The sequence below is a fragment of the Mytilinidion resinicola genome (genome assembly GCF_010093595.1).
Source record: "Mytilinidion resinicola strain CBS 304.34 unplaced genomic scaffold BDZ99scaffold_6, whole genome shotgun sequence".
Taxonomy (NCBI): domain Eukaryota; kingdom Fungi; phylum Ascomycota; class Dothideomycetes; order Mytilinidiales; family Mytilinidiaceae; genus Mytilinidion; species Mytilinidion resinicola.
Window position 1 is genome coordinate 740841 of NW_022985442.1, and position 13546 is coordinate 754386.

General features: G+C 53.0%; 4 protein-coding genes across 4 annotated transcripts; 1 reads left to right on the plus strand and 3 right to left on the minus strand.

Annotated features, from left to right (window-relative positions):
• Positions 1–122: 122 nt before the first annotated feature.
• On the plus strand, positions 123–562 carry BDZ99DRAFT_507600 (uncharacterized protein; the record flags this gene model as incomplete). Its single annotated transcript, XM_033724262.1, has 2 exons — positions 123–345; positions 459–562. 2 exons carry the CDS (start codon positions 123–125, stop codon positions 560–562), a joined length of 327 nt encoding a protein of 108 aa, XP_033579232.1.
• A 467-nt stretch (positions 563–1029) lies between these two features.
• BDZ99DRAFT_460996 (vacuolar calcium ion transporter-like protein /H(+) exchanger) lies at positions 1030–3121 on the minus strand. Its single transcript, XM_033719515.1, has 5 exons — positions 2910–3121; positions 2373–2776; positions 2226–2309; positions 1425–2161; positions 1030–1369 (listed from the first exon to the last, which is right to left on the minus strand). The coding sequence occupies exons 2-5, from the start codon at positions 2712–2714 to the stop codon at positions 1273–1275; spliced, it is 1260 nt and encodes a 419-aa protein (XP_033579233.1). The 5' UTR covers positions 2715–2776; positions 2910–3121; the 3' UTR covers positions 1030–1272.
• An 842-nt stretch (positions 3122–3963) lies between these two features.
• Positions 3964–6098, minus strand: BDZ99DRAFT_263778 (uncharacterized protein). Its single transcript, XM_033713819.1, has 3 exons — positions 5344–6098; positions 4840–5275; positions 3964–4789 (listed from the first exon to the last, which is right to left on the minus strand). The coding sequence occupies exons 1-3, from the start codon at positions 5954–5956 to the stop codon at positions 4030–4032; spliced, it is 1809 nt and encodes a 602-aa protein (XP_033579234.1). The 5' UTR covers positions 5957–6098; the 3' UTR covers positions 3964–4029.
• A 4079-nt stretch (positions 6099–10177) lies between these two features.
• Positions 10178–13406, minus strand: BDZ99DRAFT_507603 (uncharacterized protein). Its single transcript, XM_033724263.1, has 5 exons — positions 13191–13406; positions 12762–13101; positions 12093–12696; positions 11772–12040; positions 10178–11721 (listed from the first exon to the last, which is right to left on the minus strand). Exons 2-5 carry the CDS (start codon positions 12927–12929, stop codon positions 10498–10500), a joined length of 2265 nt encoding a protein of 754 aa, XP_033579235.1. The 5' UTR covers positions 12930–13101; positions 13191–13406; the 3' UTR covers positions 10178–10497.
• Positions 13407–13546: the final 140 nt, after the last annotated feature.

Sequence of the window (13546 nt, forward strand, 5' to 3'; positions counted from 1 at the left end):
TTCAACGCTCCCCCATCCCATCGCCAGCACCGCAGGCCCCCGGTCTCCCATATCCGCCTGCATGGCCTGAACGGCCGTCACTACGCGACCCAATCCCCAACCTAAACCCCCACACCGCCGCCATGTCGATGACGAATTCCGCCTCGTTCATCGAGCACGACGACGACGATGCCGACGAGATCGATTCCCTGCCTTCCTCGACGACCGACTCGATAGATGATGACGAGGAGCTCTCGGATGCGGAGCGCGAGTGGCGGGAGAGCTTGCAGCAGCTCGAGTTGCTGCTGACGATGGTGTTGGTGCCGTATGTGGGGAAGTACTTTGGGCGGAAGTGTGCATACTGGGGTGAGTGGGATACTATGTTGTGTGCTTCGAGGAGGGTGGATATGGAGTGTCAGCTATCCAAGAAGCCCGGGAAAAACTACAAGTGGACGGTGGCTAATACGATTCCTGCTTAGGCTGGGCAAAGTTCATGGAGTGGAAATACCCCGTCGAGATCGTCGTGACGAGTCCAAGCTTGTTTAAAGGAACTGGAGCGGTCGAGGCGGCAGCGTCGTTGTGAGGGAAACGCTTTTCGACTTGTTTATACGGCATCAGGTCCCTCAAAATAGACTTGGAGGCTAGGGAGGCGGGCATGCTATTGGCGTTATGGATTATATTGGAAGGATAAGAAGAATTAAGCCCCATAGGAGTCATCCAAAATTCTTCCGACATGCTCAGCGGAACATCATTATATACTCCAATATGAGGTTCGCTTGAAACAAGACCACATTCGACATTCATGATGCTTAGAACTTACGTTCACCCCCCAAAAAACCCCGGGAGTCCTCTTATCGTATCTCTATACCTCTAGCGTAATACCACATCATACTGCGATATGAAGCGCACTTGATACGCAAACGCCTGTCCAGTTACGACCTTGTCAATATTACACCCTACCAAGATTTCTGAAGGCATCAAGGGACTCCTAACAACGGCACACGAGATTCAATCACCCAAAACACATAGCCCTATTTAAGCTTTTATTGACCCCTAAGAGTTATACAAGCCACCTACAGACCCGGTGATATTTACATACTTTTCGACCCCAAGAGCCCACCTAACCAAAGAAAACACCGATACCCGCGTTTCCAGAAGAACTAGCCATGATATGATGTATAAATACAACGGGCACGCCGGGCCCACACATTCTGATAGAAGAGACAAGGTATATACCACAAAGGAAACACAGAAAAGGAGAATTAGGGCTGGAAGCCTAGGATGTGGGGGTTCTTATTTGGTTCCGAAGAACTTTGCAATGAAGTTGCTTCCGAGGTTGCCGTTCGCGTCGTCGGGGTAGACGTAGAACGCGAGCGCGATGATGGTGTATCTTAGATTGAGAGTTAGCGTGATGTTCTCGGGGAGAGTGGAAGTGATATACGTACGTTCCAATACACATCGCACCCTCCAGGTAGTTGCTCTTCCCGTCCTGGATGAGGTAGTTGACTACCAGAACTGAAATGAAAAGCACAACCGTCTCGAAGCCCTGGAAGTGCAGCGTCATAGGCTGGCCAATGATCCAGCCAAGAACGACTAGGAATGGGGTGACAAAGAGGGCGATTTGGAGGGACGAGCCGATAGCAACGTTGATCGCCAGGTCCATCTTGCCCTTGTATGCGACAACGACGGCCGTGACATGCTCAGCGGCGTTGCCGACGATTGGGAGGAGTACGAGACCGATGAAGGTCTTGGAGATGTGCGCAGTTTGGACAAGGGAGTCGATGCTGTCGACAAGGTATTCGGCGCAAACGGCGACGAGGACAGTAACAAGAACGAGAGCAACGGCGGCCGCGATAGGGGAAAGAACTTCGCCGTCTTTGTGGCCCTCAGCGTCATCGCCGTCCTGCGCTTCCACATCGAAGAGATCCGCGTGGCTGAAGAGTTGGAAGTAGAGGTATAGGATATAGAGAATGAGCAGGATAATAGCGGTGCCGTGGGACAGCATCAAGATATTCTTCTCGGTTTCATCCTTCGAGGAGCGTAGAGCTGCGTACAGGGTAGCTGGTATTATGAGCGAGGCGCTGGCTACGGCCATGAGCGAGGACATGGTGCTCGCTACTGTGCCATTGAAAGTCGACTCTCTGTAGCGGAGTCCACCAGCGAGGAAGCAGCAGCCTAGTACCTGGAGTGTGATTATTAGCAAAGCTCCTACCAATTGAGGGGTTGTGCTAGCACAAGTAACTTACCAAGAGGATGTTCGACAAAATGCTACCAAGCATGCTAGACTGAACAATCCTGATCTCGCCTTCACGGAGCGCCACAATTGATACCTGATATTGATATTAGCGCCACACTCGTTATCCAACCAATTGTCGCATCTAGATGTAACCTACAATCAATTCTACAGCATTTCCAAATGTCGCATTCATGAGTCCACCCAGAGTCTGTCCTAGCTTCGCGCTAAGCTCTTCCGTAGCGAAGCTTAGTAGTGCCGCGAGGGGAATGATCGCAATGAAGTTGAGTACGAAGACCACCGTTGGATTGATATGCAGCGCACCGCAGATGATACCTGCGGGCACGAAGACAAGGAAGACATTGACATAGTTGCTGGCGAGCGTCTTCCAGGTAGTCGTGGCAAGGTATTTAGGCCAGCTGGACCAGCGCGACTCGTAGTCGTTCGAGTGCGAGACAAGAGGCGTGTTTTCATCGGCAGTGCCGTTTGGAGGAAATGGCATACTTGGAGTCCGGGTGCCGCTAGGATGGCGACCGTGGTGGTGAAACTGCTTCCTTATATTATCTGCGAGGCAAACAAATAGTTAGCCAAGAACTCTGGGTACCGGCAGTGCTGGATAGCTTCCAGATATGCCTGGTGATGGCGGGGCGCGGCGGAATGAAGTGCCAAGCATGAGGTCGTAATCGGTCAGACTGACTTGATGACAAGAGTGCTGCGCCTGGCAGTGCGTGGCTGCCCAGAGCCACAGAATGCTTGGAAAGAGGGTTTCGTGGGTGGATAGACAAAGAGAGCCGAATGTGGTGATGGGAGCGGGATGGGGGATGGTGGTGCTAGTGTGGCGAGGACTCACTCATGGCTGGTGAAGCAGAAATGACAAGCCTCGGCGGGCAGACTCTTAGGTGGCTTTGCTCTAGCTATGTACCTGAGGGGAGGATCAGGACCACGGGTGCTCGTGGAAAGCTAGGATGGGTCAGGCCGCCGGTGGAGCGCAGTACCTTGGGCGAGTGGGTGCGACGCAGAGTATCAAACGCGGCGTGATTCGGGCGATAACAGCAGCGGCAGCGAAGAAGATCTCGGCCGGAGAAGGATTTGATATGGCACGGAAGCGGGGGAAGAGGGCGCAGCACCGAGAGTTGATGAGTGATGAAGCTGCCGCGAGCTGCCCGAACGAACTGCAGCTAGGAGAGCTCTTCGCGCCGATGACGCGGGATGCCCCTGATTGGATGCCAGCGACACCACTTTGCACAGCCCCCCTTTGCCAAGGAGCTACGATGCAAGTCGGCAGGCTGGACTGACAGCCAGATTCAACGTCGCGATCGGAAATGGCGCGCTGATTACGGGCGGAGGTGTGGCAGAGGGGTGGCAAGCAGTGAATCAGTGAGCAAGATGCAGACTGTCAGCGGCATCAAAGCCCTTCTTGTACGTTCCAATTGCACAGAAAGCATGTATAAGCACTATTATTTCAAGTTTGAGGCTGCATCTGCGCTCTGGTATGGTCCAAGCTGCCCTGACGTAGACCACACCACCGAGACACTTCACCGCCAGATATCAGATAATGAAGCCAAGCTCAGGAACACCTTGCCAACATCTTGCCAAGCTATCGAAAACATCCAAGACGTGCCCAGTAGGCAATATGTACCTGAGGCCCCTTTCCAAGACGGTGAAAGCCCGGCCACAATGCCGTGAAAACCAAAAATCGCCTAGTGACACCGAAACACCAGCCCACCAGAACTCCAGCCCACCAGAACTCCAGCCACCTATTTGTCTAACCCGTACACTCAAAACACAGCATGCGCCACACACAAACACTATAGTACTTAGTAGCTGTCGAGTTCGGGCGTGTCCTGGCCCGACGTAATGGCCACGCGTTGCTTCGGCTCGGCCCACAGCGCCTGCAAGACGCGGTGCCGCTGCGTGTCCCTCAGCCCCTTCAGGAATGTGTACGTTTTGGACAGATCGGTGAATTGATGCTCGAGGCCGAATGAGTTGCTCTGTGCGCTCTGGATGAGCGGGCTAACGAGCTTCTTGCGCGCGCCGTCGAGCTGTTCCTGCACAGAGCTGATGAGCCGCGTGTGTTCCTTCAAGTCGATGAGGTTGTTGAACGTGCTACTGCGCACCGTGCTCAGCAGCTTGAGGTTCTTCTCGTACTTCTTGAGCTTGAGGTTGCTGCCCATGGATCGGCGCCACAGTGACGCGAGGAATTGGTCCTTCTCGTTCGCCATCTGATCCTCCTCGCGCGCGACGGAGCGGTGCAGCTGCTGAAACTGGATGTCGACGGTTTCGAAGAGCTGGAAGAGCGTGGAGGCACGCTCCATCTCGTTGCTGATGTTTTCTTCCAGCGTGGAGATTAGGTGGTTGAAGGTGCGCTCGAGCGTCGCTTTGGAGCGCTGTTGCGACGTCTGCCCTACAATTGCCTTGACAACATTGCCAACAGCGGTGGGCTGGCCATCCCACTCCAGCACGCCGACTTTGCAGAGCGCAGAGTGCACGTTGCCAATCGCAGTTGACATACGGCCTTGAGATGGGGTATGGATTGATTCAAGCTCGCGACGAGCCCACTCCATGGTCAAGAGGATGCTTGGTATTGTTAGCCAATGCATGGTTGAAGGAATCTTGACGGTACTCACGAATCAATATCTCCGTCTACATGTGTGAAGAAGCTCGTCAACTTCTCCGACAACACCTTCAAGCTATCACTCAGCAACTCCAGCTGGCTCAAGATCGTCGTCGACGCGGACATATTCGTGACGCGCACACTCTCTCCCAGATCCCACACCGCGATGCTGCTCTCCGCCAGCTCTCTTGATCTTGGGATCACATTCTCCGACGCATAGATCAGCGGCTCGAACCTCGTCGCAATGGCTGCCGCATTCGCGAGATCCGGCACCAATCCCGCGTCCCACGGCTGAAAGAGGAACCACGCAAAGAACAACACGAATATTGTGGTAAAGAGTCGTATCTTGGAGTGTATTGTTTTGCGGAACATGTTGGCTGCAGATAGCAGGCTCTCCTCAATCGGTGCGGTCCTAAAGAGAGACTCCGCGCGGAACGCAAACCGCACAACTGTAAAACAAAGTTAGCGCTGTTTCATTCACCGAAAACGCAATAATCGCATGCACTGAAAAACTCACATCCATCCAACTGCGCGGGATCCTCACCATGCTGCTCGGCCTCGCCTTCACCACCCTCCTGCTCCTGCCCCACATACGCTGGCGTGTGCATCCTGGACCCTTCTTGTTCTGGACTCCTCAACCGTGCTTGCTGTTGTTCCGCGAACCCCACCGGCTCTGGACTCGTCCGTGGTGACCCCTTCAATGGACTCTCTGGCAACGGAATATGGCTTGGTGTGATCTCCCTCTCGCTGACGACGCCTCCTCCACCTCCACCACCTCCTCCTTCCTGAGGACTCGCGCCTCTACTCCTCGACGGGCTGCTCCGCATCGCGCTGTCACTCATGATGCTCTTCCGGTACCACCCAGTGTTGCTCTTCTGCCATGCGGGCGGCGCCCACGGCCCCTCGGACTCAGGCTCCGATTCATCGACGCTATATCGGGAAGAGAACATGGGCGAGCGGGTCGAGAAGCCGCTGTGGGCGCTGCTCTCGGGGTCTTGACCGAAGGCGGCGAGAGAGGCCGAGAGGGAGGGGATGTCGTGGTCGAAGAGGGACTGCTGGGAGCGGTCGAGGGGTTGAGGGGTTAGATCGGTGGAGCTCATGTCGCGGTGGGTGCTGTAGGCGGAGACCATCTGTGGTGAACTGTGTATGTCCTCGTGGCTATGGTGCTGTTGTAGTAATGCGCTTTGGGAACCGAGGTGTATGGGATAGTGATTATGGATGGAAGGAGAGATTGCTAGTATTGCGAAGGCGATTCCAGGTGGCTGGGGGTCGCAGATGCGGTTGCGGTCGCGTAGTGCAAGGCTTCGTTTTCCAAGTCAGTGAATGATGCGCGCGCTGCACATGGAGGCCCCTTGTGACGCAGCAGCCCTACGAGACATATACGGCTCCGGTGCCTGATTCAAGTGGCAGCAGATCTAGGAACAGACGATGACTGAAGAATGGAATAGCGAGTGCGCAGCGCTCGAGTCGGACGACATGCGAGAAGACGGGGAGAGTTCACGGTCGATGCAGGCCATCCCCTCCTCCGCGGTGTGCAACGAGTGGCCGCTGAGCTTCGATCGTCCTGGGCGGGCCAGCGAACAGCTCAGGGCAGGGGGCGTCGGCGCGTCTGAAACGCAGCCGATAAAGCGGGTGGTTGGTGGTTGGGTGTCGCGAAATGCGGGAGGCTGGCCTGCTTGGGACCTCTAGCCTGAATCGTGAAGCCTTGCTGCCTTACCCCGAGCAAGGGACGAGCCCGGTCCAACGACTTGCGAGAACTAGAGCCGACGATTTGTTCACGACGATGTTTCTATTCTGTGTCTAAGCGCTTCTACCTAGAAGTATGGGCCGGCCGGTCGCGCTTTCTGGTTGGCGAGAAAGGTCTGTGGACGTTGTTGAGCGTCACTGAGCCATCAAGTCACGGACGAAGCTTCGACATCGTGCACAACCTCACGGGAGCGAGTAGAAGGCTATTACATCACAAATCGTGGCGCATTTCTGTTTCGAAACAACCAGTAAGGTAATCGAGTTAAGTCATGCCGTACTCGTGGTTCGAAACACGTGTTGGTTGCCAGTCACGCTCTTCTGTCACGAGTCGAACGTCTTATTTTGGCTGAGCCTACGCCATTCAGAAGACCTCCAAAAACCCTTCTAAATCGTCAAATCCACGCGGTTGAATAGAGGCCAAACGTCAATAACAAGCGAGAACACGCATCCGAGGCCTTGCGTTGTAATTTTCAGGCTATAACATTCACAGTTACCTAGAACCGACTGAGCCAACTCAGATATCATCATTACCGTTGTAATTAACGTAGGTGATGGGGTTATTACGGTGGAGGTAGTTATTACGGTGGTCTAAGCTTTTACATGCATTCGGAATCAGTGCACCTGCCAGGCTTTTTCTTGATGTTTGGAACCGTAATAACTACCTCCACCGTAATAACCCCGTCACCTACGTTACAACACTTCCGGCTTAAGGGCCCCATATCGCAACATTTGCCCGCGGTCGATTTGAGTGCATAAAGCCACCTCGAACCTTGTCATCAGCCTAGAATACAGCTTCGAAGATCTCATTCACGAATTACACCCTTAGGCCGTTTACATTTACGGCTACTCGAGGTAAGCCTTAGGAGGCCCTGAGACATATCTTTCAGCATAGAGAATGAACCATAAGAAACCGCTTTCAATTCACACTCTCAACCCCTTTACATCCATCGCTTCCCGAGTCGGACCCCGGAGCCACGTCCAACTTCGCTCTCAACGAAAAAATAGCTGCAATTCCATAGTGTGTGACCTATGGGATATCAATCTCTACATTCACTGCCACTCGATTTAATCTTACGAGGCCACTTCAGACAACGCTTTCGCCATAGGAAATAGCTGCTCAAGCGATCTGAACCCCCACGACTTCTATGTCTTTCCGATTTGAGCGGAGCCTACCAAGTGACTTCATGCATCGCTCTTGCTCTGGAAAACGGTCCTCGAAAGACGGCTCGCGATGCACACGCTGGAGTATGTTGAATTATGTCCGGTTCACGCCGGCCATATTAGGCCACTTCACACATTGCTACCGCGGCGGAAAAAGGTTGTGGAAAAGTGACTTGCGATCCACAAGGCTTCAACTACAACATTCACTATCGCTCCGTGTGTCGTCACGGAGGCACTTCCGACAATACCACCATCATAGGAAAGGGCTTAGAGAGTGTGACTCACGATATGCAGGCTCAAAAGGTTGACATGAAGTGCTAATTATAGACAGGCTCTTGAATAACCTCATGCGCTAGCTTCGCATGGACAAGATAGCCCCAGGGATCTTCATTTTCTACTACAGATGGAGTAAAACTTGACACTTGAGGGACCAGATGTACCGGAACAGAATTCTGAAACATTCTTCCGACAAAGGTCAAATTTAAGTCTCCATCTCTAACAGAAGTGTTGCTTCATCACTATTCCAGCGGCGTAGACATCAGCACACTCGGTCCTTATTGTCCTTTTTGGCACGTCCGTTGATGCCGCAAAAGACGGTCTTTCCTCGCAAACTCAGCCTCGCAAGTGCAACGATACTCATTAGAAGTCTTGTGAGTCGCACCTGTCCGCTTGTGACGTTCCAAAGACCGCTTGTCCTTGAAGGAACTCGTGCAGGAATCGATGTCGCATTGGAAAGTTTGATGGGTTCTTAAGTGTCGACTAGATCAAATTAGTCTCAGTCTTAACTCTGAGGCCTGTATAGAGAAATCAACGTACTTCAAACAGCGCTGGTCTAGAAAGCTCTTTAGACAATTTGGGCATTTGGGACGCGATACGCGTGGTATTGGTACTAGAGTTACGCCATAGCTTTGGCTCGAGGGTGTGCTCTGGAAGGAGTCTGATGCGGGCGATGCTGAGCTTGGCGTAGAATCTGAGCCGGCCCATTGAAGAGAAACGGGTGAAGACGAATCGGGTAGAGAAGTGTTGGAGCACGAATCCTGTGGAGCTAAATTTGATGGCTGAGAATCGACATCTTCGACCTCCTTCCACCCACTAGTCGAGTCGAAAGGTCCATCGACTGTAGTTGATGATGTTGGCATAGGGGTCTGAAAAAGGTCGTCGAAAAGAGATAAAGAAGGAAAAATAGGAGAGTGGCCTCCAGCATCATTCAACGTACCGCCGTCCCAGACAGCAACTTCTTGTCCTGACTCGAAGTGATGACCCAGAAAAGCGTCAAATGAGCTCTCAGTATCTTCGAGTGGCAGAGGCGGGGGCCCATCGAGAAAGGTACGGCGCGGTTCTATAGCACTAAAACTGATATCTGAATTCAAGTTATTTCGCTGTGCGCAAACTAGGTCCTCCAGCGCCGTTTCAAAGAATCCGCATTGCGCGAGGTCAGCGGAATCTGAGACGAAGCCGGAATGTGGGTAAGAATCTTCAACTGCCGGGAGGTCTTGTATCGTGGTAGTACCCTTTGTAGGAACTAGACTCGGGTGAGAGCAACCACATAGCCCGCACGTGTGGTGCTCGGCAAGACATTGAAGTCTTGGTTCTAAAGGAAAAGACGATGAGGTCGAAAGCGCGTATACAGGATTCGCTTGGGGCGAATTGCGTGAGTAGATGCAACATTTCAGACTGCAAGTCCTGCATGTGTGTTGTCGGCTAAGGCCGTGACGTATGGTATAGACGTATGGTATAACGTATGGTATGGAAGAAGAAATAGTGAATGCGCGGAGACTTGTGGCCTCCGCGGGTACTCGTCAATGTTATGAAACAAAAAACTAAGTAAGGTACCAACATGTCAGATGCCGAGATCTTCTTCTTGATTTAAAGTTGTTCTTTGACGTACCTGCTGGATGTAGATAAATCTACATAGAAGTTGCCGCTCGTCCTCCCTGGCTGGCTCAGCCTTACACTAGCCGTCCGCGACGACGAATCCCACGATAGCTCTGTATATGTTCGAAAGGCTCGGATAATCGGCCCCTGGACTTGCCTGTGGAGGCGCCCAGGGGGGAGAGGGTTGATGATGAAGAACTCAGGTGCTGTGTCAGAGAAGAGAAAGTGGACGGGCACTGCGGCTTGATATAGAGGGTCTGACATGAGCTTACTTATGGTATGCCGTATGTTGGCCTTGGGGGTGCACAATCCTATCCAATGATTCCAACCTTGTCAATTTCAAGGCAATTCTTGACTTGACCTTATCTATAGTATGCCGTGGATGAGCCTTGGGGCTGCACTGTCATATCCAGCAGATCGGCTGGGGTGAACTGCGCGCCAAGAGGTACAGACCACCACGAGCGTTGAGCTGCCTGCTAAGATGGTCAGGGGCGAGAGGCCATATCCAATCGAAATCAGCCTAGTCAAGTTCAAGACAGGTATGTTTGGAACCTACCTAGGTAGAGGATCGGTGAACTGCGCACCAGGAGGTACAGATCCCCACCACGAGCTTTCGAAGGCTGAGATGCCTATTGGGGGGCAGAAACCACATCAAATCGATTTCAGCCTCGTTTTGACCGGTGACCCAGGGAGTTGTAGCTATGCGCACCAAATCCCATTCTGATTTCCAACCCATGGTATCCCCTACTAAAACAATACTATACAAACCCCCCAAACGCCCATCTACCCAAACCAAAGTAAGGCTAGACCAAGCCAAAGCAAACACCACGCTCCAAGGCCCAATGCCCAAGTGTATCAACTAGACCCCCCCATCTCGTCCCTTTCCAACTTAAACATCCTTCCTCCCGCCCTCACTTCCCGGCGTCGTCGTCCCACTGCCCATCTCCCACCCATCCGCCCCACTACTCCGTCTCCTGAGCCCCCTCTCCCTAAGCCCACTCCTCAACTTCTCGCTAACCATCGCCATACCATCTTTCCCTGCACCTCCGTCCTTCGGACTCATAGGTGTAAGCCCGAATCCGCTTCCCAACCCACCACCGAGCGAGTTCTGGCGACTGCGCGGCTTCGTTGGTGTAGCGGGGCGGGTTGAATAGAACTCCATATGGCCGAGATCCTTGAAAGATTCATTCCGCGGTAAGTTGCCCGCAGCGGACGACCCACCACCGATGCTGGCGGCTGATTCGCCATCACTGGTAGGAGAGGTGGGGTTAGAGTCGACAAGGGAGAAGGAACCGTCGCTCTGTCTGCTCTCTAGCGGAGTTGATGGCGCGGAAATGTCGTTACCAAACGCATCGGTGATGATGCGTTTGGAATGGAAGTCTGGGAACATCTCCGGGCCAAGGGTGTTGATTATATCGTTGACCTGCTCGACCAAATCCGCGCGACGTTTGCGGAGTTTAGTGAGCGTATTGCTGCTAGACGGAACGAGGAGGTAGATGAGCGGGGGCAGGGATTTGACGATATCCATGCCAATCTCGCCGAAGCGGAGGGAGCCGTAGGTGATAGTTGGGAATGCGACGATTTGCGCTGCGACAAACAACTTAGAAGGGAGCCAGTCTGGGACGTAGCCAAAGCCGCGGGTGTAGGTGAAGAGGAAGATCCAGAAGAAGTATGTAAGGGGCGCAACGACAATGGCGGTAAGAAGTTTCCAGGTGGCCATGACGTCTCGGGCTTGGATCTTGACGGTTGAGGCCGCGAGCGCTTCTCTCGATTTCTTGATCGAAAAGATCTTGCCCGTTACGAAGACAGGAGCAAAAAGAATGGTGCCGGGGATGACAACTATGGATAGGGCGGCTAATTTGCCCAGCCTGTAGATGAGGGTAAAGATCGACTTGAAGACGGAATATTTGGCATAGTCCACCTGGTGGTCGCGAATGTTGAGCATCATTAGTCGCTGGTTGTACGCCAACACGGATTTCTTTAAGCTGATGATTCGAGGATCGTCCTTGTATCTCGTGTAGCCTTTGACCAGTCGTCGATTGAGCTCAACAACCAATGGAAGAGGAAGCTTCTTGCCCTTTGGCTGGTAGAGTCGGCGGACAGCTTGCATAAGCTATTTCAGCAGTCAGCAAATGAAGCTATATGAACAAACAGGCAATTTACCATGAGGGTTTCGTAATCTGGACTCGTAACAGTGACGGCGACAAGGGAATCGGTGATGATATCCAGCATCGCTCCAATAGCATCGCGTCTCTCCCCTGATTTGTACTTCTGTACGAGTTCAGGAGGAACTTCGACCGGAGTTCCGAATTCGATCACGGCCCGAGAGCGGAACTTGTGGGCATGGAAGTAATTCATCCCTACTGGGATGATCTTTAGACCACACTCTGGGACATTGGCAAGCGCGCCTAAAGCCATAATTGCGACACCAGCTACACTGAATTAGTAGACTGTAGTTGTCGGGAGGGTGATTTGGAGGGATACCTTTCAGTGGCAGAAGCTCTGGTCTGTCATGACTACCTCCCTCGGGGAAAATCCCAATACATCCGCCATGCGTCAGAGTATCAAACACCGCATCGTAAACCTCCGTCTGGTTCACTTTCGGCGCGACCTTGAAATTGATACCTTCGAACCCCTGCGCGGGTCCATTCTTCGCCTGTTCCCCAGCCTCAAACTTCCCATCTTCAGTGATATCCTCCCTCCCCGTCAATTGCTTGAATGGCGTGCCTCCTTTGAACGGCCTCTTCAACCTAATCTCCTCCGGCCCATTGATCTCCGCAATCTCCGAGCTCGCCGCCAGATTATTCACCGAAGGCAGCACAATCAGCCCTCCAACCTGCACCTCTTTACTCTCAAAGTCCGTCCCCACGCCCCGGATCAGCGTGGGATCATTGACCGGGTCCGGGAGATATATCTTCCCCTTGACCGCCTTTGTAGAATCCAGCGCCCGGCCCACGGGGAGCGAACCAGCCAAGCTCGCCATTTTGCCAATAAACTTCCTGTCCATAGATTTCGCGGCGATGAGAAAGTGAATGCGGCGGGCGGCTTCCTTTTGAACGACGCGCATGAGGATTAGAGGGTCGACGAACTACAACATGCCTCTGTTAGTCAATCTGATTCTTCAAATAATAGGTCGGTGAGTGGTAGACCAACCTGATTCGCATGCGGCGCGCACACAAACAGCACCGGTCCCTCCTTTGGTATCTTCCACGAGCTTCGTGGATGTACCTCGCGGAAGAACAGGTCCACCAGTATCGAGAATACCCACAGGAATGCATCGTAGACATATGGGTTCATGTAACCAAGCTTCTTCTTCGCCATTGCGACTACGCGGTGGCAGGTGTCCAGCTGCTAGTGTCCGCTGCTACTATGGTGTGTTCCGGAGGACCAAGAGAGTGAATATGCCAACGAAAGGTCGCTGTGAAGGGTCGCGATCGGGGTTTAGTATTTGTAGAGGGTTCTACGTGCTGTGCGGATTTCTGTCTGTCCTACTCTATGCGGAAGGTCAGGACCAATGTATTCTAGCCAAAACGTGCATGGGGACCAAATGCAGGAGTATTCCAGTAGGAGTGTAGGACTTACAGTTAATGAGATAGTGAAGTTAAGGATCAGAGAGCGCAAGCAGAGCGAAGATCATATTATTATGCCCGAAGTGTAGTTTCCCGCGGAGAGGATTCGCAACAGGAAGGCGGAATGAGAACCGAACTAGCTGGGAAGGAGGCAAAGGCCGCGGATAGCCCGGCAACAGTGAAGGTTTTCAGGATTTCTCGGGTGTAGGTAGGTGTCTTGTGTTGGGTGGACCAGCGGAAGATGCAGGGCGCTGCTGGGCGACGTAACATTTGTGAAAGGCTGGCCGCTGTCTCTAGCGTGGCGTGGAGGGGCAACTTGCAGCTCGGAGAAGCGTGGCTGTGGCTGGAGACACGGGGAAGCATCACGCG